The sequence below is a fragment of the Urocitellus parryii genome, chromosome 14 (genome assembly GCF_045843805.1).
Source record: "Urocitellus parryii isolate mUroPar1 chromosome 14, mUroPar1.hap1, whole genome shotgun sequence".
NCBI classification, from domain to species: Eukaryota; Metazoa; Chordata; class Mammalia; order Rodentia; family Sciuridae; genus Urocitellus; species Urocitellus parryii.
The window spans coordinates 47,450,713-47,478,402 of NC_135544.1; the positions used below are offsets into that span (position 1 = coordinate 47,450,713).

The 27,690-nt window shown below is 41.2% G+C and overlaps 1 protein-coding gene across 1 annotated transcript in view; it reads right to left on the reverse strand.

Annotated features, from left to right (window-relative positions):
• Psd3 (pleckstrin and Sec7 domain containing 3) overlaps positions 1-27,690 on the reverse strand; it is a 461,162-nt gene that overhangs the window by 312,745 nt on the left and 120,727 nt on the right. The window contains exon 2 of the mRNA XM_026395813.2: positions 10,676-10,784. Coding sequence (XP_026251598.2) covers positions 10,676-10,784 — 109 coding nt within the window. The remainder of the gene's footprint in view (positions 1-10,675; positions 10,785-27,690) is intronic.

The following is a 27,690-nucleotide window of genomic DNA, read 5'->3' on the forward strand; positions in this document are numbered from 1 at the left end:
CTGGAGGCATGAGGCCCTGAGCATGGGTAAGGTATGCACCTGTTCCCTGCCCATGCCAGCCACATGCCCCCACCTCACAGATTCAGGCCAACAGCCCTCTATTGAAAGGCAAGAACCCTGGGGGAGACACACACACTCCACACAGACAGAAAAGCCCAGCCATCTGCCTTTGGGAACTCAGATCTTCATTCATGCATACGAATGGAAAAATAAGCTCCAATAGACATGAGAGGAATAAACAATGGCTTCTAAGAGAAATTCAAAGATTTAATAAAATAGAACTGACCCTGGAAGAGGCATAAATTCAGGAAGTAGAACAAAATCTTAGAAAAAAAAAAAACACCTAATTAATCCTTTGGAAGAATTAAGCAGTAATTAGATAATGTATGTGTAAAATAGACTACTGAAAAGACTATGGGAATGAGCACATGAAGTTATAAATACAACACAGAAATTTTATTAGAAAGAATGGCTGATGCTCTTTTAAAATAGGAGACAAAAGCCAGCGTGGTGGTGCATGCCTGTCATCCCAGGGGCTGGGGAGGCTGAAGCAGGAGGATCTCAATTTTGATGACAGCCTTGGCAACTCAGCAAGGCCCTAAGCAACTCAGCAAGACCCTGTGTCAAAATAAAATACATTAAGGGCTGGGGATGTGGCTTGGTGGTTCAGCACTCCTGGATTCAATGAATCCAATCCAAGAGAACCAATATTCACCTACAGGGATTTCAAAGGAAAGACCGCAAGATGAATTGAGGAGGAGCTAAGGGAAGATACTACTATGTGGGCTCCACAGTGCCAGGCAAGAACGAGACTCACACCTCTTGAAATGCAAGAGCACAGGGAAAGCCCCACAGCATTCAGAAAGCAAGAGCAGATCACCCACTAAGGAACCAACATCAGAATCGCATCAGCACCAACGCATGCAAAGGTAAGAGAGCAAGGGAAGATACTAAGAAGTTCTGAAGGAAGTGATCCAAGCCTGGCTTTAGCTCCAGGGAAATAAGCAAAGAAGCATAAAAACAAAATATTCAGACACACAAAGCTTTAGGAATTTTACCAGCCTTGTGACCTTTAGAGAATATTACTAAAGGAGATATTCTAGCAAAAAAAAAAAAAAAGGAATTCAAGAATGAGGACTAAAATCCAAGAAGCAGTACATTGAATCAAGAGTGCAATATAGAATTTCAAGTCTAAGGAGAAGAGCTGTACAAAAGCCTACAGAACTTTTGGTTCAAATTAAGACCAAACGTTAAGACGATTCTGATGAGAAGCGCATCTTTAAGAAGAAAATGAAGCTGGGCCCAGTGGTGCACACCGGTAATCCCAGCAGCTTCAGGAGGTTGAGGCAGGAGGATCACAAGTTCAAAGCCAGCCGCAACAACTTAGGGAGACCATAAGCAACTTACTGAGACCCTTTTTCTAAATAAAATATAAAAAGGGATAGGGATGTGTCTCAGTGGTGAATCACCCCTGGGTTCAATCCCTGGTACCAAAAGAAAAAGGAGAAGGAAGAGGAGGAGAAGAAGAAAATAAATCCCTGCAATAAATAACATCATAAAGGCATAACAACAATGAATTAATGAATCCTAACAAGACACTGCCCCTCCCCTTGCCCCTGCTTCTCTGCTCTGAGGAGCTGTGTCACCTTTGGGCAGTGGAGGTTGTGGACCCAGGATCCACGTCTCTTACACTCCACCTGCACACACTACTTCAACTCCGTGCTTTGTACATGATACCATCTTGTAATGTTGAGAGGGACTCTGCGGGGAGGACTTACTATGGTCACAGAGCATGATCATAAATGCCACAAGCCTTGCAAAGCAAAGGCAAGGGGCCAAAGGCTGTGCCTGGGAAAGAAAGCTGGAGGCCGGGGTCACAAGATGACTGCTTAGAAGCGGCCTAAAACTAGTTTCAAATATTAATATTTGAAATCATAAATGTAACCAAGTTAAAAAGCTGACAAAAATACAACTGTTGGGACAGGAGAGTAGACAGAGCACATGAGCTAGATCCCTCCTTTTTTGTTTTTTTTTTATTAGAGAATTGATAAGTTTATTATGAATGAGACAATTACCAGAAAAACCTTAAAAAACAAACCAAAAAAAAAAAGAGAGAGTGAAAGAAAAGCAAGAGTCAACTCACTGCCACTAGGAGGCAGACTTGGGGGTGCAAAGTGGCCCAGAGCAGCCAGGGGAGGACTGTAGAGTAGGAGCCCCTGAGCAGAGAAAAAGGCTGAGAGAGTCCACGGGGTAAGTGACCCCAGGAGAAAAGCCAGGTTGTAAGAAGAGGACTGTGGCCTTTCTCTTTGCTGTGTACACTTTGGCAAAGGTTGTATTTATTTGGATTATACCCATGTATTATTCTGGTAATAAAAACTTAAAAGTTCATATTATTTTTATTTTCAAATAAGGTATTATTTGAAAATAAAAAATAAAGACCTACAAGTGGGGGAGTCAAGGCTACTCAACCCCCTTCCCCTATTCAATCTGGTAATGGGTTTTGTTGAAGGTGATTAATCACTCGGTGCTGAAGAAGTCAATATTCCAGTTTGGGTAAAACCCCTTCCCCTGGAGAACAAGCATCCACACGCTGGAGAGAAGAATGCAAACTGGAACAACCTTTCGGTTCAGCAATTGGATAGAAGGGAATTTCCATTTTGTTAAAATATAAAAATAAAAGCTGTCCCTAAGATCCATAATAATGCCTGGCAAGAGCATGCACCTGACTATTTAGTGAACAGTAAAGAAATCTGTGTGTGCACTTTTAGTTGTGGAATATGCAAATAGCAAAGAGCACAGAACTCAAAGACCAACAGGAGAACACGCTGCTTGGACTTATGGGTGCTCTTCTTGCCCCTTGTTTTCACTCCTCTACAGAGAACACTGGATGAGGGGTGGGGGACTTATCAAAAAGAGTTCATCCATCCCTGCTTTAAATACCAGCTGTAAATCCAATAGCATGTACTTATTTTTTTCATTATCAGTATTTTTTATTATCCATCCGTTCTACTGGCTCTTAAATCTGCATGTCCCTCTTCACACTTTCCTGTTTTATTGCAATGGTTTCTTCTCCAGCTTTTTATCTTTTAAGCAAAACTATTTGATTGTTTCAGATTGATCTGTTATCTCTAGTCCTTGGGGCCTTGATTTCCCCTGTGTGGTGTATGTTGACCCCCTGATCCCCACCTCCCACCCACACCCTCTCCCCACTTTCCCAGGGAAGCTCTTCTTTTGTGCACCTGATAATATCGTGAGCTCATCATTTTAGGGAATGTTGACTTATTTATCAACATGGACTCTTACACGTCCCAAGCTGTGTGGGTGTCCACAGGCAGTTTTGCGCTTTCGCTAATAGTAACTTCTGAGGCTTCCCTGATCCAAGATCAGTTTTGGTTTGTTGTTGTTGTTGTTGTTGTTGTTGTTGTTGTTTTATTAGTTGCCAAGATCAGTTTTATGTCCATTTTTGGACATGGCACGAAGAGCACACCTGGAGCCCTACCCCATGGTGCTGCAGGTTTGGTTTGGGGTTTCAATCCATAGTTCTAAAAAGCCAGTAGATCAAGCCCCAGAGTCCTGCCTGCCAGCCTCCAAGCAGACACCCGGCTCTTTTAGCCCCCTTCTCATGGATGCCCCCCAGTTTTGCTCACACTTAATTCCCACTTCTGTTCTGGGAGTCAGGAGGCCATAGGAACTATTCAAGTTTGGGTAAAAACCCTTCCCCTATCCTAGCAAGGGGTCTGCTCCCACTTCACACCGAGTTTGCCTCCTCTCTTCCTAGCAAGGGGCTTCCTTTCCTTTCCTGCAAGCTCACCTACCTACCAAGGGTTTGCTGTTTTCCCCTGTCCATCAGCTCAATCTGCCGCATTGCATGATGTCTCTGAAGACATCCAGAACTCACACTGACCAGGGGTTGAGATAGGAATCACCTTATCAAAACCTTTCAACATTCAGACCATGGCCTGAAATCTCTAACCCCGAAAAAATTAGAAATCTGGGCAATTATCAGAAATAATACATGTCTGAAACAGAAAGGACAAAGAGGTAGACCAAAAATTTCAAAAAACAACATGTAACAAGACTCAGAAAATACTGGAAACAGAGCTTGATCGTTCTATCAATATGACGGAAAACTTTTCTAAAATTCCATTACTTGTGAATATATTGACTGAATATCACATTTAAAATTATATAAATGACTTCAAAGAACTTATAAAACATTGGCCGTGGACTGACACAGTCTTAAGAAGGCAAAACTGCACCTTTCCATCCCCCTCTCTTAATCATTCTCTGGTTTTCCACTTTGGATTCAAATTTCCATTTGTGCCTTTGGTATGACATTAACATCATAATCTTCATTCAGAAAGATTAACAATGATAAAATGACAACAAATGTTAAAATGATGACAAATGATAAAATGATTAACAAGGAGAGCTCAACACATGATTCCCAGCCAAAGACTTGGGTGCAGGTTCTTTCTCTCCTGTCAGAGACTTTGTTTTTGTTGTTCCCAAGGTCAGAACTCAAAGATCTTCTCCTTTAAAAAGAGAAGCCCAGTGCACACTGTGTATTAAACCAAGGACTCAGGGCTAAAGAAGAGAGTGTGAGTTTTGAAATGCACCATGCAAAATGTGCCACTTGTGCAAGTCATGTTCTCATTTCAGTCACCTATTTTCTTTAAAAAGTATGAACAAAAGATCCCTAATCTGCTTGATTTTCCAAACAGTGGAACCTAAGAGCAGGCCATGAACATCGGTGTGCAAGTCTGCACAGGCATGATTCATTTCTCTTGAGCAAACATCAAGGAACAGATGGCCAGGTAGTGCAAAGGACAACCAAAAGACACCTGTTGAACTTCTTAGGTGTTCTTCAAAATACTGAGCCACATACATCTCACCACTAGAGGACCAACGGTTCCAGTGGCTACAAGTTCTTACCAACAACACTACCGGGGTCTTTTTAATTCTAGCCATTCTAGGGATGTGCTGTGATGTGTCACTGTGATCTTAATTCCATCCCCCTAAGGATGAAATATGCTGAGCATCCATTCACATGTTTTCCTGCCATTTAGGTGTCTTCGCTGGAGAAGCGTCTGTTCAAATCTTTTGCCTCCTTCCTGTTTTCATTGGGTTCTCCGCCTTCTTATAGTTGAGATGAAACAGTTCTCTGTATATTCTAGATGCAAGCCACTTGTCAGACTTCCAACACAAAATGTCAACAAACAGTTCAGAAACCCTGATCTGATCAACTCTGCCGAAAACAACATTATGCTTCCAGGAGTCTTGTACATAACAATTCACTCTATATTTTAAGGCCAGTTCTTAACACTGACATGAAGTATTTTTCAAATCACATTCTCCAGAATCCATTTATATCTAAGCCCAATGAGCACCTTGGCTACTCATTCATACTCATGGCCACAAATCATCAGAGGCAAGATCTGTTCATACAGTAGCATTCAGAGTAAATTCCCTCCAAAACAAACTAGCATTTTTTAAAAGCTTAGCACTTGTGCTATCTTGAAAACTAGCCAGAGCCATCCAATCTTTACAGAACCTTAAAATTATGACACTTTTCCTATGACTTCCCCGCTGGTCCCCATCCATGGTTTTATCTTGCAATGATGGATCCTATCAGTCCAGGTGAAGGTGGGAGATGGATGACAATATGAAAACAGTTCTTCCTTCTTCTTTGAGTATCTAAGTATCTAACCCACAGAAGAGCCCTACAGGACCCCCTCAGAACCCATTTATTCTCATTTTATATTCCCACAACACAACCGTCTACAGCAAGTTTCTTTGGGGTGGTGAGGAGGGTATGATTTCTAAACCCTGCCAATCTGAGTCTGACTTTCCACAGGATAAAACACAAACACCAATTCAGAACCAAGAAACCCGAGATGATGGGCCCACATCTGCCAAAAGAGTTTGGGTGGGGGGGCAAGTTATTCCATTCTCTTGAGTCCTCAGTTTCCTCTTCCATACACTGCAAAGGTGATTTCTAGTATTTCTTCCAACACAAATATTCTCCTAGCCTGATTACAAAAAACTGGCTTCCTGACACCTAAAACTGATTGAGTCCCATGTCCCTATGAAGAGGTCACTGCCATGACCCCTATTTTACAGGGAGGCAATTAAGTAACTTGTCCTCAGGTACCTAACGAAGGTCAGGACCCATGCTCTGTCACTGCCACAGACACCTGGCCTCCAATAAACTGAGAGGCACCCCACGTACTTTGCAGCAACCCAGTTAGTAGTGAGGGGTCCTTTCTGATGGTCTATGAGCTCCCAAAACACAAACTCTAAAAGGCAAATTTGGGGCCCTTTATGAAGTTTTAAAATCTCCAAACAACTCTGTAACCCCCGAGGGCACCATCTAAACTCACTCCATCCAATACCCTCATTCTACGGATTGCCTCATGGATAAGAGGACTGCTTTGGAATCTGGGTCTCCCAGAGGCTATCGGAGACTGGACTTTCAACCTTTTAAAGCATCTCAACTATGCACCTTGAGGCAGGTTCTTTAATAATCTGTGAAGCTCATTTTCTCCTCCTACTTATCTCAAAAAGTTTAGAAATCAATTCGGTAGGCATGTTGGAGACTGTGTCTCCTGCTAGCAGTTAATGACATGAGGGTGACTCTGTGTCTCAGCCCCTCTGAGGCCCGTTCACTCTCTCACACACTTCCAGGGGTCACCTGTCCTCCCTACAAGCTGATGAGACTTTTACTCTTCTTCAAAGGCTTCCTCGACATTTCTTCTGGATTTTGACAGAGAGAGACCACCAACTTTGGCCATGCTAGTCTAAGAAGTCTATACAGAATGTACCTCCTGCTAAAGTGTAGTCCACGTGACTGATGTAGGAAAGCAACAATCACCCCAGCACAGCAACCCAGAGAGGAACAACAGGATGAGCAGGGCTTAGGGGCAGGGGGCAGATACTGTCACCCAACCCATAATGAATGTCAGTCTGGTTAGCCCTGGATCAGTCACCTGCCTCTAGCGACTTCCTGCCTTCTCACTGGAGTCACAATTACCAGCCACTTCTCTTGCCCTTGCAAAGCTCCCAAGGCTAGGACAGCTCCCAGAACGTGACAAGAACTGAAACTGGAGAAGCATGGCCACCCGCTTCCTTCACCATACTGATGAATGGATCATGAGAATGCAGAGCTTTGTTGCCAGCCAAGTGACTCTGCCCAGTGATCATGGGGTTCTCCCAGACCCCGGCCAATACCCCCTGCCCTTAGTCACTGAAGCCCCGACTAAGCAACAGCTTGCAAAGCATCCTGAACTGTTTTCCCTAGAACCTGCCACCCACATCTCATGTTCAATCCCTGCTCAGAGGCAAAGTCTAAGCCCTGTCTCTCTACATCAGCAGCAGTTTCGTTGGTGACCCTGGGGATCATTAACCAACTAACCTCTCCTAACCTGACCACACCATTACGAGGCTATCAGGCTGCCTGCTGGGCAGCATTCAACAGTGACCATCAGGATTTCCATTTCTTCAAAAGATGGGACAGTTTAAGGCACTGTCAAGAAAGAGCATTAAAGTTGCAGGAACAAGCTAACATCCCAAACCATCAACAGCCTGGTGACAGCTTCCAGTCTCATTTAATCTATTTCCCACCCCCCCAAAAAAAAAATCTGTTGGAGAAGTATGTATAGCACTCAAATTCCAACAGGAACACTTTCCTGTTTCCTCTACTACATTCCTCTGTGGTCTTCTGAGTCTGGAAAGGGTTCAGATGACAGACAAATGTCCCATATAAAGGAACTTCAGGAACATATTTGAAAGGATTAAAAGGTGTGTCATTCTTTGTGAGATATGAAGAGTTTTGTTCCAGAAGTCCATAGAAACTTGCATCTGGCTCCCATCCTATGGTAAGCAATAGCTTCCGCTGCCCCTGTTCCAGTTTTCTGATCAAGCCCTCTTGATTTGTCTCCCTTAAACACTAGTTCAGACATTTCGCCACACCTACCTGGACAAATGCACCCTGCTCTAGAAAGCCTTATGTGACATGACTCCTTCCTAATTGCAATATTTCTGAACTCATCTCTCACCAATAATGCCTGCAACCCACCATGCGAGACTTCTTTCAGCTCCTCCACTAATTTATAATTCCTGCCACTATACTCTTGCTCCTGCTATTCCCTCAACATAAAATGCCATCCTCAAAGCTCTATTAATCTAAGTTCTAGGCATCTTTTAAGACAAGGTCACCCTCCACCTTCTCCATGAAGCCACCATCAGCCCAGCTAAAAGTGCGCATTCTTTCCCTCTGGTCATTTGCCAACACACTGCTTCTTCCCAATCACAAAATAAGCAAATACCAGGCAAGAACCACACCCTGTACTTCTTTGTCCCCTCCTAGTGTCCCTCACACATGACTAGCATGTAACACGTGCTCATTAAATGTACCTGCTCTGTGAATGCATGAACACGTTAACACTTGCAGAACAACATCACACCAGAAACAACTACCATCACCCACGTTCACCAAAGCAAATAGGAAACAAATTTTAAAATGGCATTTTGATTTGCCTCAGTATTACATACTGAGTTGGCAATACAGAAAAGACTACTCAAAGCCTATGAGTAAAAAAGAATCAATCTCCCCAGTAATAAGACGGAGCACTATAGAGACATGATGTTGTCTCTACATAGCTAGATAAAAACTGTGTTTTATCACGGGCAAAAAAAAAAAAAAAAAACCTTAACCAGGACAAAATCACAACATGGCACTCTAAGTTAAGAAGACTATGCCAAAGAGTTTTAAACCTTCTTGGCATGACTGTAATTGGTATGTTCTAAGAAATAGTGGCTAGGTGTTCAGTGCCCCAAACTGCAAGCCCAGAATAGTCAGGTATTTAGGCCACAGGATAAAGAACACAAATGGCTATGCCACACGACAAGCACTGTAGGCATATAATGGAACACATTCCCCTCTCAATTGGGACACTATGATACAAGCCGAATGAGTTTTAAAAATGATTTTAGCTGTTTTATACTATATCTAAGGGATCCCAGCTATTAAAGTGTGATAAATATTCATTTTAAGCTAAAAGAAATTACTAAATGGTGATGTTATGTTGCCTTCTTAGCATCCCCAAATATTATGAGGTTACTATATAATCCCAAGTAATATCTAAGATGGAATGTACGGCTATTATTTGGCTTTTTCAACTGAAACAGCGAGCACTGAAGGTCAGATTCCTTGTCCACCAAAACCAGAAATCCAGGTCAGATAATGACACGGCTAAGGAAAATCAGGGTTGTGTTTCTAAACATCAGCCTCAAAGGTCAGGGACACCACCACCACCACCATCATCATCATCATCATCACAAATAACAAAGGAAAGAAAGACTTTTACAGTGCTTGTTATCTACCAAGCATAGCTCTGAGATCTTCACATATCAACTTAACAAATCTCCAGAAGAACTCTGAGACATGTGTCACCAAAATCCATGTTACGGATGAGAAAACTGAAGTTGGATAATTTACACGAGGTCGCACGGCTTGCAAGTTACAAGGCCAGACTCAAGCTCAGGAAGTCAAGCTCAGAGCCCAGGCTCTTACCCGTGTGCATCAGCTCTTATCCGTGTGCATCAGCACTTTCCCATCTACATCCCAAGGTACGCTCACATCCCTGTTCCCATCAGCCTTCCAAAGGACACACCCAAATGCTCTGAAAATCTGATAAAGGTATTTGTAAGTCTGATGTTCCTCTTTTTAGGAAAACACCTTCAAAAATGCATTACCTGAACTGACTAAAAGTGTGAATTGTGGGGTCAGGCAGGCCTGAGTAAAGGCCTGGCTCCACTGATGAGTGACTCTAATGGTAAGGTATTATTTCAGCCTCCTCATCTGGAAAATGCAGATAGTACCAATGTATAAGATGATTGTGAGGATCAAACGAGATACTACATGCAAAGTGCTCAGCAAAGTCTGTGGCACATAACAAATAATCTAGTAAAACAGTTAGTACAGTTACTATCACTAGTAATAGTTCCACTTGTTCTAAATTTACTTGTTTCTAACTGAAGGATATTGCTTTAAATTCTAAAATACCAGAATGTGATTACCAGACTAACACCAGTACTGTTTTAACCAAAAGCTAGGATAGCCACAAAGTTAAGACTTGCACTATCTAAAAATAATTGTAGAAATGTTTCTTAATAATACTGGATGGTAGCTGAACATTAGTATCAAAAAATATAGTGATAGGGGCCGGGGTTGTGGCTCAGCGGTAGAGTACTGGCCTCACATTGTAAAACCCTGGGTTCGATCCTCAGCACCATATAAAAATAAATAAGTGAAATAAAAGTATTGTGTCCAATTACAACTAAAAAATAAATATTAAAAAATATATAGTGATAGATAAACAATGATAACTATGGAAAAGGACAACCTTATGAGAATTAGTTAATTCCTGAAATTTTAAATATCAGAAGCTGAGCAGTCTTCAAACAAAGAAAATGACTTGAAATCACCGAGAACAAGCTACAAGAATTATATCCAATATCTCTGAACTCTACACGTTGGGAATATTGCTTTGATGAATAATTAGAGCAAACAGGTTTCACTGAGACAAGAAAGTAACACAAGTGGAGAAAACGCACTCTGAAATTGGAAGCACTGTGTTCTTTTAACTGGGGGAGTAGGTTGGGAAATACTTACTAGTATCTGGAGTCTTCTCTTCAGATCTGCCAAATAAAAATTCGTATTTGGCCTTGGCAACACTCTGGGAATGTGCTGATGCACTGTTAACCCAAACGAACGTCTCTGCCTGAAAATTGAGAACAAAAAAAAGATGACATTAAAAATGTATCACAAAAGTACGTCGTAAAACAAACTCACAGGAGCACGATCAAGCACACACACACAGCCCACATTTGATAGAATCTATATCACACTCAAAAGACAAAAAAAAAAAAAATACAACAGGGAAAATCAGCATACAAAACTAGACCTCTGTGATTACAACTCTAGAAAAAAGACATACCTAGGAACATAGGGGAATAAGGAAAATGCAAAGACTTTGTCTTGGTTGTGGGGCAGATTTACAGTAGATGTTTTAAAAATCAAGTTTGTTTTTGAACGATTAGAAAACTATATTTTATTTTTAAATGTATCATTTCCCACGTGATTACAATTACCCAGTTCATAACAAAAACATTTCTGAGTGGGTTCTGTTAAAGACACTAACCAAAAAAGCAGTCTCTCCCCAGAAGAGATCACTTTTTTTAATAATCAGAAAGGCCACTCAGCCAAACCGTGTCCAGACTGAACTGCCAAGCATCCCATTACGCTGTCCTGAATTTGAACATCTGCCCAGTGTCCTTCATAATTCCTAAAAGCCCCTTATTTGAAAGAAAAACTACAGAGGTGACAGTGAAAGCAGTTCATATTAGGATTCTGAATTCCTAAGGCCTCCTTCCTGGCTGCTCTAGTCAAAGGCCAACTATCCAGAGTGGCCCCTTCTCTCTGATCTAGGACCAGTTAAAGATAAGGAAGAAATTTAAAAGCACAAAGAAATCTGAACTATACCAATCAGAGAGCCTTTTTATTCTGAACTCAAACATAACCAGGATCCAGACCTCACCCACACTCTCTCTACTTTCTGGTTATGAGACGTCTTTCCTCATCACTGACCAGCAAATTAATGGGGCTTAGCAGGGGGAGAGGCATGAAGGTTTCTATAAGCAACCAAGTAACTTCAGAGAAGAAAATCTTATGTGACTTCTCTGATTGGAGCTGAGATGGCCAGGAACAGGGAGAAGTTCCACTTCGTCATCGCATGGCAGGCAGGGTCATCATCAGAGAGCTAGCCTACACAATTTCAAGACAGCAATTTCTTAAAATAGCTCTATAATTGCGTAATGTCCACAATGTGCAAAATTCATCTTTCTGGAAAAGGTGCACATTCTTCTTAGCGTTAGGAAGCTAATAAAAACAGGCTCATTATCTTTTTCCCCAACAGAGAGGAAAAGTGAATTTTTTGACATGTTTGGGGAGCTTTGGCCAAGGGGCTCCCACCCCAGGTAGGAGCTAAGACCTACAGAGTGGAGAACCAGAGGCTGGGGAGGACGGCAATATCCCACCAAGCAAAGGAAGGGCCACAGGCACAGCTTGAAGGTGGGGAAGGAGACTGCTCAGAGGAGAAAAGGCCCAGGTAGCCACAGAAGAGCCAGACAGTGGGAAAGATGGACAGGGAGAAGAGCAATGCGCAGAGAAGTAGGAACCAAACAACACACGGTGTGTCAGGCAAGGAGCCAAGGAGCGGAAGGGGTATTTTAATCAAAACCTCATGGAAAGTCATGAAGGGCCTTAATAGGGTGATTCATTTGCATTTTTAAAGCAGAGACACTAGTAAGGAGTCTGAATGAGACACTATGGACACTCAGAACAGGGTGATGACACCAGAAACAGGCCAAAGAGGATGAATTAAATATCTTACATACAAATCTATATAATTTTCTGATCAACTGTATTTGAAGGAATGAGGGAGTGGGAGAAATTGAAGATAATTATAATGGAAAATATTCACTCTCCATTTACACCCTGCAAGGCAGAGTTCCAATGCAACACACAGGGCTAGGGACGCAGCTCAGCCCGTAGGACACTGGCCTAGCAGGCAGGAGCCCTGGGCTCAATGGTCGGCACCAAACACAAAAATCTTCCCAATGTAAAACACAGGATCTCTCATGAAATGCTCCAAAAGTTCATGGATCCCCAACCCAAATCCATGAAGTCTAAATCCAGAACCCATGATGCTGAGGATGACTCCCAGGAATGTGGCTTGAGACACTGGGTGTATGTACGGACATAAGGGAGACCAGAGAAGGAGTGTCATTGGCATCTTGGGCATGGGCTTCCAGGTAACCTCCCAAGACCTCACTAAAACAACAGAAAGGAACGTGTTCAATTCATTACATGGTGCTAGAGCAGAGGAAAGGAATGCCCTCTCAGAAGCAAAGGTTTTAAGCAATTCCAGGAAGACCATCTGTTGTCTTTTAGAGTCTGGATTTAAAGTGTGAGCACTGTTCTCTGAAGACAGCTTCTTCCTGAGTGAGTTCATGACTTCAGGTCTATGGAGGGCCCATCAATAGATCTTACACTTTCACATTTGGATGAGGGAGGGGGAAAAAAATCACACCTTTATTCTCACTGCTAATGAAATTCAGCAGTTGCTTTTTCAAATGTAAACATCAACAACAGGGCTGGGGTTGTGGCTCAGCAGTAGAGCACTCGCCTAGCACTCGTGAGGCCCTGGGTTCGATCCTCAGTACCACATAAAAATGAATAATTAAAATAAAGGTATTGTGTCCAACTACAACTAAAAAATTTATTTTTAAAAAAATCAACAACAAATCCCAGTATCAGTAGCTATAACTTTATCTCCAACAAAAATCCATTGTTTGCACTGTTATGTGACAGTTGTGGCAGATCTCTTGAGACGTCATTCATACTCATCCCTAAATTAAAATATGAGCAGTAAACAGATTCACCACTAAATTTTGTTATCATTAAAGAAATTCACATCACAAATTTAATATCTTGGTAGCCAACATAGAGTCAGCCCTTCTACAAGTTCTGCATCCAGTTTCAACCATGGATCAAAAAATACATAGAAAACTGGTTGTATCTGCACTGAAACTGTACAGAATTTTTCCTTGCCTTTATTCTCTAAATACAGACTATAATGACTATTTACATAGTGTTTATATTGTATTAAGTATTATAAAACTATGCCATTTGACAGAAGGGGCCTGAGCATCCATGGATTTTGGTATTCTTGAACCAATCCCCCATGGATACTAAAGTAAGACTATACTCTCAGTTTCTTTTACAACTCTATGAATATTAGTTATATGAATTTAAAAAGCATTACTTTAAAAAGAGATTCAGAGCTCTATCAAACTGTCAAAAGGAGCCATGGTACAATAAAGATGAGGAGACCTGCTCAAAAGCATGTTCCCAAACTGCAACTAAGACCCATTCATGGCTTGTGTAATTAGTTTAGTGGATCACAACCAGATTTTAATATAAATGAGTTTATACATGCATATATATTAATGAGCACACATTTAACAGAATAAAATTGAAAATACCAGAGAGGACACAGCAAAATAAACATTGTCTTATAAAATTTCTAAATTACATGCACGTGTGTGTGTGAGAGTGAGTGTGTGTGTGTGTGTGTGTGTGTGTGTGTGTGTGTGTACTGAGTCATAATTTAAAGTACACCTCTCTCAAGGGTTATGGTCCAAACTGAATCACCTTGCTCTAGAGTGATTCTCAAACTTTACATGAATGAGCATCCCCCACAGCACTTATTAAAGTCCCTGCTCCTGAGGTGCACCCCAGAGTTTCTGATTGAATAGATCCACAGTGGTCCTACTGAACTCTACTATATTCTTAGTGCAATTGTCTAACAATTTTACAGGTGTCATTGATATTGCTGGTCCAGGAACCATATTATATGAATCACAGCTCTAAGACAATGTTTCTCATACTTTATTATTTATGAGAATCACTTGGAAATCTTGTTAAACTAGCGACTGAGTCACTCTGAGAGGGAGCCAGAGACTCCATATTCCTAAAAAGCTACACACAATCCAGGCCCAGTGAGTGGACACACCTGTAACCCTGGAGACTTGTGGGGTTGAGACAGGATTACAAGTTCAAGGTCAGCCACAGCAACTTAGCAAGACACAGTCTCAAAATTTTAAAATAACCAGGGCTGGGGATGTGGCTCAGTGGTAAAGTACCCCTGGGTTCAATCTCCAGTACCCAAAAAATAAAATAAAAGACAAATGTTAATCCTCAGCTCACACCCTGCATACTAACTAGTCTTGCAGGTGCTAAAGTTGGAGAGTGAAGGAAGCAGTGTTTAAAGCACTCTTGCAGAAGAGAATCACTTTTTGAAGGGCTGATCTATCTAGGAGGAAAATATACTAATGGTCTCCATGCTAACAAAGCACTCTGTATTTGGAAACCACAAGGAACCCTACATTGCCAACATTCAGGCCCAAATCAAAGCATGAATAATATTTCCCTGCCTCGCTAAACAAAATAAAATTCATTCTGCTTACATGAGTTATTCTTACAGCGGTGAGCCCTGCTAATATAGCTTGCTCTTCCCCTGCCAAGTCTTGTAAATCTTCACACATCTCTGCAATACTTTTTGCAGGTCTTTGAAAAATTATACTTGAAACAATCAACTTGATGAAAGTCCCACATAACTCGGCACTACATTTTCATTCTGTACTACTAATGGAATAAAATATGTTCTTTGTGTTTGCCATTTTAAGAACATAAATCTCATAAGCATGGAATGGGCCTGGGTATGCAGCTTGGTGGTAGAGGGCCTACCTAGCAGGCACAAGGCCCTGAGTCCAACCCCAGCGCCAAAAAGAGAAAAGAAAGAAAAAATTAAAAATGAACTGATCTGGACCCCAGACATGTGATCTGGATTTAAATCCTAGTTTTGATACTCTCACACAATCTCACACAAATGCTTTATCTTTGGACTTTGGATTCCCTGCTGATAACTGAAAATCTGAAATTCGAAATGTTTGGGGCATGGGCCCGATGCTACAAGTAAAAATTTTCACACCCAAATCTCATCTTCTGACAGGTCATAGTCAAAATGCAAGAGCATTTGAAAATTACCTTCAGCCCATGTATATAAAATGCATATGAAACCTAAATGTTAATGTGGGGTCTACAAATCTTGAGGTCCTATCTATCTTCCTATATCTATCTGTGTGTGTGTGTGTATGAAAATATTCCAAGATCCAAAAATATTCAAATTCCAAAATATTTCTGGTCCCAAGCGTTACAAAGAAGAGATACTCGACCTATACTTAAATATATCTCTAAGGTCCCTTCTAATTCTGAAACACAGGGATTTTTCACACTGAACTACCACCACAGATACTTCACAAGAAGCAAACATGCCCAACTTTCCCCTTGTGATAAGACGATAAATATTGGCATGATCTCCAACACATACCCTGTACAGACAGACACAAGCCCACCGTTAAGTGGATGGGACAAATAAAATCTCACCCTTACCTATGACATCCCTTTTCAAAATGACAAAGAATTTCACTTACACTATCCAACTCACAACATGTTCCTGATTATAATCACCAATTTTATACACAAGAGAAACACGACAATGTAAAATGATTTTTTTCATTAATTACAAAAAAAAGTGAAAAGAAAAATCAAGAGGACAAAGCAGAGTGTTACCTGCAAATTTCAGGAGGACAAATAAGTTTCAGTTGATTTGAGAAAGGGAAGGATGGGCCCAGAGGCGGGAAGGGCGGGGTGGGGAGCTGAGTGTGGAGCGCAGGGCTGGAAGTCTGCTCTTTGGTTTTCTAATTATTTCAATTTCAAAATGATGTTCAGAGGATTTGAGAGCCTCTAAATCAGTCAGTTGAGTATTATAAAGAGCTTTGGGCCAGAAAAGATTAAAAGCTAAATTAAAGACTATGAAAATAATATTTCACAACTCCCTCAAAACGAACACTTAATTCCAATATTCACACTCCACACTTGATCCTGCTCAATCCCATCTGCCCCCCTCACCCAGCAGAAGCCAGAAACTGGGCACGGTGCATGGATCCCCTCAAATGCAAGGGTCAGGCACTACAGGCTGCCGTGTGTCCCCCGCCCTCAGGGTGCGCATGCTCAAGTCCTAACCCCCAGGACCTCAGATGTGACTGCATCTAGTAACAGGCTCTTTAAAGAGATAATTAAGGTAAATGAGGTCACCAGATCGGGTCCAATCCATTAGGTCTGATATCCTCTTAAGAACAGGAGAAACAACCTGCAGACACCTGGAGGGTAAGCCACTTGTCTGCAGTCCCTGGCAACAGAAGCCCCCGTAAACTAACGTATTAGGGCAGATGGCAATGCGTGAGGGCAAAAGGGAAGCTGTCTGGATCAACAGGTAGCTAAGGCAAGGGGAGGGGGGGGTATCGCCCTGCACCTATCCACACTGGGAACATGGGTTCCAAGAGATGCAAAGTTAGAAAAGGTGGTGAATTATTCAATTCTAGCCCAAACGCACAAGATTCAGAGATGGGTGGCTGGAAAGATCCACTCAGGGAGACTAAGCAGGATTCCTGCTCCCTCAGTCCCACACTACCTTTCAACCATGACGGCCCATTTCTCTTTTATATATTCAGGTACTGTATCAGTTTTATTGCGGAGGGAAGCGTCCGTGCAAAAAAAAAAAAAAAAGTGTTTGAAAATCCCTTGCTTATTTCTGAGTAAAATGGCAAAATAGACTCATCTACATTTGTTCTCTTCCAAAACTGTTAAAAGCATAGTAAAAAGATTTTCTTATAAATGCTCCAACCCACAACCAAGAGAAGAAGAGACACAGGATGACATTTTGTGAGCAAATGGTCTAATGATAACTGACCCCAGGAAAATGTGGAGAAAGCAAAGCTGATCTACTCCAGACCACAGGATACTCACAGCCAAGGAAACGGAGGCACCTGGTAAACTTGGGAAGTAAGGAAAAAGAAAGACTCTTTCAAAGACGTGGTCATCCAGCAGTTAGCTCCCCAAATCCCACCTCCACTCCCCAGGTAAAAGAACAGACTTTTATTTTATCTAGCTATGTCCCTAGATCTTTTATAGTTGGGGGTTAGGGGACAAGGCCTCACTTTGTTGCCCAGGCTGACCTTAAAATTGAGGCCCTCCTGCATCACCCTCCCATGTAGCTGGGATTAGAGGCAAGTGCCACCATGTTCAAACAACTGAAGAGATTTTTCAAAGAACATCTCTAATAAGGACACCAGATTAACAGGAGACAGGATTCCGTGCAGGTTAGTAGTGTTCATATGCAGATGTTAAAATGCTTAGCTTCACACCTCCACCCCCAGCCCCAGCCCAATTTACAGAAGGCAGCACTCTGGAAGACAGGAGATATAAATGTGGGTTACAACTGGCCTAGGATTACAATTAGCCCAAGAAAGATCAAAATAGTTAAGTCAGCATCCACTAAGGACTGCCTAACCAAACCCTCCAACGGTGAAGGATAAAACTTCCAACTGGTTATTTAGATCCTGCTACTACATTACATCTTATACCTTAATTTTCATGGCTATTGTGTTTTTTGAAAATTACATGCCCCTGATTTTTAGAATGCTCTTCAACTTGGGTTTATCTGTTTCCTGGTGATCCAATTCAGATCATGCATCCTTGACAGGAGTATCCCACAGAAGTCATGCTATTCTGCTCTTTGCTTCCTAGCAGGTGGCACGCGATCTCGGTTTGTTCTGTGACTGATCAGATTTGCTTTGATCGGTCACGCTTTTGCACTGTCAAACTGTCTCTCACTGTAATTAATCACTATGCTGTGGCAAGATACTCAGAAATTATATGAATATCCTGTTCCTTACCAAGTTTTCAACTTATGAATTTATTTTTATCAATATGAGCTGAATCTACTACATTGTTCAATGGATTATAATTCACGACTTTCATCATTTAGATTTCAGCACGGAAGCTGCCCAGTTTGGGCTAGTGGGAGCCCCTTCAGCTGGCCTCTGTGTCTTTGTGACAGATGCCCACTATTCTCTGAGCACATCTGTACTTCTGATCCAACAGGATGCTCCAAGCTTCTCTGGTATTTTTCACTCATCTTAGAATGGGCCACATTTTTATTTGTTCTTTTTTAGTTGTGTATGACAGTAGGATGTATTTTGGCATATTAAACACACATGGAATTTAACTTATTCTAATTAGGATCTATACTTGTGATTGTACACGATACAAAGTTACCCTGGTCATGTGTCCAAGAACAAGGATAGGAAAGTTGTGTCCGATTAATTCTACTGTCCTTCCTATTCCCCTGCTGCCATCCTTCCCTTCATTACCTTTTGTCTAATCCAATGAACTTCTGTTCTTCCCCTCCCCATCCTCCTTTGTTGTGGGTTAGCACCCACATATCAGAGAGAACATTTGACCTTTGGTTTTTGGGAACTGGCTTATTTCACTTAGCATGATATTCTCCACTGTCATCCAATTACCAGCAAATGCCATTATTTTCATTCTTGCTTATGGCTGAGTAATATTCCATTGTGTATATATACCACATTTTCTTTATCCATTCATCTGTTGCAAGATACCTAAGGTGGTTCCATAGCTTGTCTACTGTGAACTGAGCTGCTATAAACATTGATGTGGCTGCATCACTGCAGTATGCTGATTTTAGGTCCCTTGGATATAGACAAAGGAGTGGAATAACTGTGTAAGATGGTGGTTCCATTCCAAGTTTTCTAAGGAATCTCCATACTGCTTTTCATAGTGGTTACAACATTTGCAGTCCCATCAGCAATGCATGAGAATACCTTTGTTCCTCACATTCTCAACAACATTTATTGTTGCTTATATTCTTGATAATTTTCCATTCTGACTGGAATGAAATCTCAGTATAGTTTTTTTTAATTTTTTATTTGTTTAAATTAGTTATACATGGTAGTAGAATACATTTATGCACTTTGATATATCATACATAGATGAGATATAATTTCTAATTTTTCTGAGTGTACATGTTGCAGAATCATATTGGTCAGGTAGTCATATATATACATATGGTAATAATGTCTGTTTCATTCTATTAACTTTCCTATCTCCACATCCCCTCCCCTCCTCTCCCAATACTTTCCTCTATCTAATCTAATGCTATTCTTCCCTAGTGCCCCCTCATTATTGTGAATTAGCATCTGCATATTAGAAAAAACATTCAGCCTTTGGTTTTGTGGGATTGGCTTATTTTGCTTAGCATGATATTCCTCAACTCCCACCATTTACTGGCAAATGCCATAATGTCACTCTTCTTTAAAAGTGAGTAATATTCTATTGAGTATATATACCACATTTTTTTATCCATTCATCTATTGCGAGACACCTAGGTTGGTTCCATAGTCTAGCTATTATGAATTGAGCTGCTATAAATATTGATGTGACTTCGTCACTATAGTATACTAATTTGCATTTCTCTAATTGCTAGAGATGTTGAACATTTTTTCATATATTTTACCATTCGTATTTCTTCTTCTGTTAAGTGCTTGTTCAATTCCTTTGCCCATTTATTGATTTGGAGGATTATTTGGGGTTTTTTTCTTTTGTTTTGTTTTTAGGTGTTAAGATTTTTTAATTCTTTGTATATCGTGGAGATTAATGCTGTATCTGAGGGGCAGATCCCTTTCTGTAGGTTCTCTGTTCACATTCTTGATTGTTTCTTTTGCTGTGAAGAAGCTTCATAGTCAGAAACCATCCCATTTATCGATTCTTGATTTTACTTTCTGTGCTTTGAGTCTTTTTGAGGAAATGGGTTCCTAAGCCAATATGATGAAGATTTGGGTCTACTTTTTCTTCTCGTAGGCGCAGGGTCTTTAGTGTGATGCTTAGGTCCTTGATCCACTTGAAGTTTTGTGCAGGGTAAGAGATAGGGGTTCAATTTCAGAATGAGCCGTTTCTTTTAAACACAAAACACCTGGTTCCTATTAGTGAAGAATATAGTTTAGATCCAAGACCTAAACATTAGAAGTGCTCACTGGTATTGGGGTATAGCTATCCTGGAGGCCAGCTCAGAGGACAGAACTAGAGAATTTAAACCTCAAACTCTCTCTTACCCCCACAACCCGCCCCCAGCAGTGCAGGAATATCACTGCCCCCAGCAAAGATGTCTATGTCCCAATCCCTGGTACTTGTGAATATCACCTAATATGACACAGACTTTGAAAATATGGACACGGCAGGCCTATCCAGGATTATCTAAGTGGGCCCTAAGTGCCATCACATGTGTCCTGAGAAAAAAGAAGGAGAAAGTTATGTGACATGCACAGAAAAGATGCTCGGCCCTGGGCTTTGAAGATGTAGGCCTGGCCCTGAGCCAAGGAATGCAGCTGGAAAAGGCAAGAAAACCGAGTCTCCGCAGGTGCCGCAGTCCTGCTGGCACCTCGATTTGAGACCCTAAGACTCCTTTCCGACTTCCTGCCTCCGGAACCATAAGAGAATAAATCTGTTGTTTTAAGCCACTGAGTTTGAAGTATGCTTGTTCCAATAGCCAAAGGAAACTGATGCAGACCTAGAAAGATGCATACAAACATGCAATTATTTCTGCATCTATTTCATAAAACGCGGTGAGTCTGCACTCCTATTTTCCCCTAAACACACTTCTGCAGCTTTCAAGTGCCAATGAGTTGCTAATGAGAAAATCACAAGACCAACATGTAATCTGCCTTTCCACCTAGGCCGGTCCCTGTTAGTGCAGCTCATGCAAATACACTGTGCTCCTCTACTATAATTAAGACTTCCCATTATAATTAAGAAATTTCTATTGCCTAAAAACAAAACTGTTCATTCTTTCACTTTTCCTTGCCAGAAAGAGGATGATTCAAATCCTAATGTGCATTTTTTCCCTTGGAAAATATACCTGACAGTGCCTCCATGTAAACAAGTGGACAAGCTACGGGGGCTTGGGCAGGAGGGGTGGTCCGTGTCAGCCCCCATTCCCCTGACAGGCCAACTGGGTAGATACCCCCAAAAGACAGTAACAGTGTCAAGCAAAATTGGGACAGAAAGTCTCTCAAGAGTAGAAAAGCCAAAAAAGAGCCAGGAGACAAGAGGTCATGGGCAGCGCAGACCTTTAATCCTAAAGTTTAGCACCAAAACCAAAGGCCAAAGCAGGAAGTGAACCAGGAGGATAAGACAACAGGGGCAAAAAGAGAGCCAACCCTCGCCCGTTGTCACCAGACCCTGCCGCCAGCCAGCCTGTATTTAACATGTGAGCACAATGAAAGCCCCCAGAGGTCCACCCCATCTCCCCACCAGCTGCTGTCTATCCACTCAGCCTGGTTCCTGAAAGCAGCCCCCCTGGGACAAGGGAAATGGACACTGTGCTGCTCCTCCAACCTGGAGTCATGGCAGATGGCCTAATGGGAGGTGACAGGGGGATCCAAAGAAGAGCCACAACATCACCTCGGTGGCTTCAGTGGACGTGCATGGGACCCAGTGGAAAGGACATGAAAGCCTGCCTTTAACAGGCTTTATAATTAAAGCCTCCTTCCATTCCCTCATCTTGGAGCCATTTCAACTCTCTTCTGACCACATACAAAGACTATGTCCCACTGTCTGGGATCTGTGCCTGCCCAGGGCAGGACTCTGAACTCATAAGGCATCAGGGCTCTTTACAAATGTTGATAGCTGCTTGGGTTTTTTTTTGTTTGTTTGTTGCTGTTTATTTTGTTTTTGTTTTTTGTTTTTGCAATGTGATATAGAGAGTTAGGAGCTAGGAGGCTGGGCCTTCATTTATAATTCAGCCTCCCATAAAACAAACATAAGACCCAGGGACCAAGTTTTCCTCACAGCTCCTGCACTAAGATACCAGGTGGCTAAAGAGTTGGAGAGCTATAAGAAAGAATTTACAAGAAAATTAATAACCAAATATTAATGAACAATATATCCTCCTCCGCCTTTCCCACCCTTTCACAATTGGCCTTGACAGATGGGCGAGACCTTTGTCAGCAAATGCATGGTCCTGGTGACCCAAGCTTTCACTTCACCTTTCTTCTTTGCCTATTCATGACCTGTTTTGCCTTCCTTGGGCTCTGGACCTGCATGCTTCCGATAATATTTAAAATTCATAAAGGAAAAAGACGCTATTAAAGATTGATATTTAAAAAATAAAAATCATAACATCATGTAGCCTTTGACCACAGCTGCTTATGAGTTCCAGACTCCAGACAGGACACTGGAGTGTCACATGCAGACAGCACTTGAAAACGCTCTGTGACCAGAGGGAAGGCTGAAGAGTCAAAGAACTTTCAGTCAGTGCAGCATATTAGGACCCCTTGCGGGGAATCAAGCAGACTTTGAATAAATCACATTCCTAAACGCTGCTTCTATGTAGTCTTTTAAAAAAGGAAGAGGCCAGGTATTGAGAATAATCAAAACAAGACCCACAAAAAGCAGGCAGGACTGTAAGCTCACGTAGGTGTTCAACAAATGCTTTTGCTACCAGGTGGCAAGCAACCTCTACTCCCAGCTGTAATTTAAGATCAGGAATCCAAGGTCAACCTAAGCAAAATAGCAAAACATACATATGTACATACATACATACATACGTACATAAATTAATAACCAAATTATATAGATGAATGTCTTTGCTGAATCCTTTTAAGCTCAGAAACCTCAAAAAAGCTTTGAGTCAGGAATAGTGGCACACACCTGTAATCCCAGCAGCTAGGGAGGCTGAGACAGGAGGATCACAAGTTTAAGGCTAGCCTCAGCAATTCAGCAAGGTCTTGTTTCTCAATAAAAAAATAAAAAGGGCTAGGGATATAGCTCACTGGTAGAGTGCCTCTAGGTTCAATCCCTAGTACAAAAAAAAAAAAAAATCTGAGGGTTAGGTTTGTAGCTCAGTGGAGCACTTGCCTAGCATGTGTGAGGCACAGGGTTCGATTCTCAGCATCACATATAAATAAATAAAATAAAGGTCCATCAACAACTTTTTTATTTTGAAAAAAAAAACTTGAAACTTTAGCAGAAGTCTTGGAAAGAAGTTACATAAGTGAAAACTAAGCATCAATCTTATTTACCTAGAACTGCTTTGCAAAGTATCTTGGTGTCTTTAGTTACTATGAAAGTTCCACTATCTACTGAAAAAAAAAATTAAAACCACTGTAAATTGTTAAGAAACAAATCACTCAGCACTTTGACAAGTGCTAAATGTGAATTCAAGGCGGGAATCATGAGAACGTAAGTGTCTTCTCACTTGAGTTTGCTCTATCTATATGTCCTTCAATTTAAAAGTCACCTCTAGGTATTTCCTATATATCATATTAAAATATATAATATCTAGGACTAGATCTTACAAATGAGACATAAAATAAAAAGATTGTTCTTGAATAAAATAAGAGCACTATGATAATTCTCTTCTCAGGAGTTATGCAAGTGGTCAAATCAATTGAAACAATATTCTTTTTTCTTCCCATAGTATTAGTCATTTATTCAATCTGCATGTGTAAAGGGAAAAAAAATCTTCCAGGCAAATATAATCATTCTGAAACACATAAAAACCATGTTGTAAGTTAAGCTAAAATAACACAGGAAATATTAGAAAGAATTTTGCATTACTTTGTATAAGAAAATGCATGGCCCACATAAATTTCACCAAAAGACCTCCAACAAGCACATGCCTCTTGAAAAACACCAAATAAACATGAGTTTGGTATCACAAAGAAAATCTGAAGAGCTGGAATACAGGACATAAATCCTGACCAGATGATACCACATATGTTCTCTCTGGCTGTTAACAGAGGCCCATTACAGCATGAGCTGGGGTAAAAGGATCTATAAGACACATGTCTGTGAATTCTATAAAGGGGGCAACCAAGGAGAACATCAAATCCTGAAATAAATGTAGGGGGAAAAAAAACAAGTAATTCTCAAAAAATGCTAATTATCTATGATCTTGATTAAGTTTTTTCATCAAATTTTTATTTTAATTTAAAATTACATAGAAAATGACATATATTATTAAATGCCCCAGTGAATACCTCTGTCAGTGGTTGACTGTCAAGTCATTTCTTCAAAATGTCCTAACGAGGCAGATGCATTAACTGCCCAATTTTCCACTGACAAATTCTTTGCATCCCAGCTTCAGGTAAGTCCTGGTGGGCAGTCAGCAGGTAAAAAGAAACTAGACAAGCTGGGTGTGGTGGCACACACCTGTAATCCCAGAAGCTCGGGAGGCTGAGACAGGAGAATCACAAGTTCAAAGCCAGCCTCAGCAATGGTGAGGCACTAAGCAATTCAATGAGACCCTGTCTCCAAATAAAATACAAAATAGGGCTGGGGATGTGGGTCAGTGGTTGAGTGCCCCTGAGTTCAATCCCTGGTACTCCTCCCCCTGCCCAAAAAAAAAAAAAAAAAGATCCTAGACAAACTGACACAGTGACCTGGATTTTGATTTCCAAAAGTTCCCACTCATTATACATTTTTAGCTCTTAAAAAGATACAAACTATTCACTTTTTTTTTTTAATACCACTGAGCCACATCCCTGGTCCTTTTCATTTTTAATTTTGAGTCAGTGTCTCTCTAAGTTGCTTACAGCCTTGCTAAGTTGCAGAGGATGTCCTGGAACTTGAGATTCTCCTGTCTCAGCCTCCCAAGTCACGGGGAAACAGGCATGAATCACTGTGCCCAGCAAATTGTAAGGAATATTTGAAGACACAAACTATTCAATGTACGACACAATGAATAAATTTCTCAGAAACAAACTGCTTGCTAAAAGAGTTACACTTTCTAAATTGAAAAACTTTCAGTTTGCCACTTAATATTTCCATCACTTCAGATTTTATCATATTTAAAAATAAGGACATTTGAAATGTATCCTCTTGGCGATTTGGAAATGTATAATAAACTATTATAAACCGTATTTACCAAGCTATGCAATTAATCCTCCCCACTCCCAAAACAAAACAAAACAAAACAAAAACCACCTCATTCCTCCAGTCTGAGACCCTGTCTCCTTTGGCATTATCTGTCCACCCCCCCACACCACCCTTCCACTCTGCTGCGAGTTCCACTGTTTAAATTCCACATATAAGAGAGAAATGTAGTATCTGTCTTTCCATGCCTGGCTTACTTCACTTCCTAACATCACTCTGTGCCCCATAAACGTATACAACCACAATTTGTCAATTTCCAATAAAAACAGTTTGTTAAAAAAGTAAATAATTCTTTCAGGACTTTTAAGACTCCTGCATCTCGTGTGACCAATTACCTCTTTGGGAACATCAAGTTGCTCCTGGAAACCCTGAGAGTGTCAGCCTGGCCCTCAGAAGCCAGTGATAAACAAGGACTGTCTTTGTGACTCACACTAGAGAAAGACCACACAGCAAGCAAACATTCTAGCACCTCCACCATCCCTGCAACACAAATGACAACCACAAAGGACCCAGGGACCAGACTGACAAGTTAAGGTTTTGGGCTTACCGTGGTATTTTACAACTGATGGAGTTGATTGCTTTCATTGCTGGTTTTGAAATTTGACAGTTGGTGGGAACAACTCAATAAGCCTTAAAAACTGCTTTTGGACCAGGCGATAAAAAGAATTTGTATAGTTTGGATCTGGTATGTCCCTCCAAGGCTCCTGTGTTGAAGGCTTAGTTCCCAGCTGAGGGGACGGGGTGGACATTTAGGAGGCGGGTCCTAGTGGGAGGAAGTAGGTCACGAGGGTACGTCCTCAGAGGGCATAATATCTTATCCCTGTCACCTCCCTCTGACTCCCTCTCTCTCTTTTGGGTCACCCTGAGGTGAGTAGATTTGCTCCACCACCACCCCCGCCTGGCCTCACCACAGGGGCCCAAAATCAGCAGATCCAAGTAACCATGGACTGGCACCTCTGCAACCAGGAGCCGAAATGAAATCTTTCCTCCTTTAAGTTGTTTATCTCAGGAATTTTGTCATAGCGACAGAATGCTAGAGGACAGCAGCACTGGGCACATGGGGAAATGTCCCTTTCTACTTGTAAATCATCCTCATGAGCCAGGGCTTTTCAAGAGAGAGTGTATGAGCTCAAGAACAATAAGTGAGAGCAAATCACCTTTGTTCTTAACTACAGAAGGCTGAAGAATACATGATTCCCCTTCATTGTGGTATTACAGAAGCTGACACTCTACTCCCAGCCCCCACACTCAGGGCTTCTGAGGGTCAGGCTTTTTACCCCTACCTTGATATCCCTAAGTGGAACACAAAAATAATGTGATAAGCTATGTTTTCTAGGTTTAGAATCCTTAGTGTTTTACCAAGCACTATTAAGAGTTAATTTAAAGAATGCTTGCCTGCAACTGTACCTCTGATCCCAGCCACTTGGGAGCCTAAGGCAGGAGGATCACCAGTTCAAGGCCAGCCTCAGCAATTTAGCAACCTCCTGTCTCAAAATAAAAAATAAAAAAGGGCTAGAGATGTAACTCAGTGCTTGCCTAGCTTGTGCAAAGGCCTGGGTTGGATACTCAGCAATACACACACACACACACAGAAAGAGAGAGAGAGAGAGAGAGAGAGAGAGAGCGAGCGAGCACTTATTTGGACTTGCTGAAAACCTAGAAACACTGACTTATTTCTTTTTTTTAATTTATTTATATTTTTATATAGTGCTGAGGATTGAACCCAGTGCCTCACATGAAGAGCTCTATTGCTGAGCTATAACACCAGCCCCGAAAATGACTTATTTCTATGGAAAAATAAAAGCAGAGCTCCAAATAAATAAATTGCAAATAAGTGTTCAGAATTCACATATGAAACTCAGATTGCCTATACATTATTTATACCCATGATAATAAAATCTGGTTAAATGAGGTTGATAGCTTATATCAATTTGTGGACAAGGACTACTGATGAGAGTCTGATTACACACATGCCTAACGTGCTTTAGGGAGCAGAGAACAAATCATCTTCTGACAAGAGCAAATTAATTAGAAGTATAAGGATATGTGGTATTATTAGAGTAGCAGTTTCATTATTTGGAGAATAATATCCTAACCAACATCTATTCAGAACATGGAAAGCAGGTTTTTTAGAGTGGCCAAAATGGATATATTTACAAGCCCCTGAAGTAAATATATCACATTTTATTTAATAAAGGTCCTTAGGG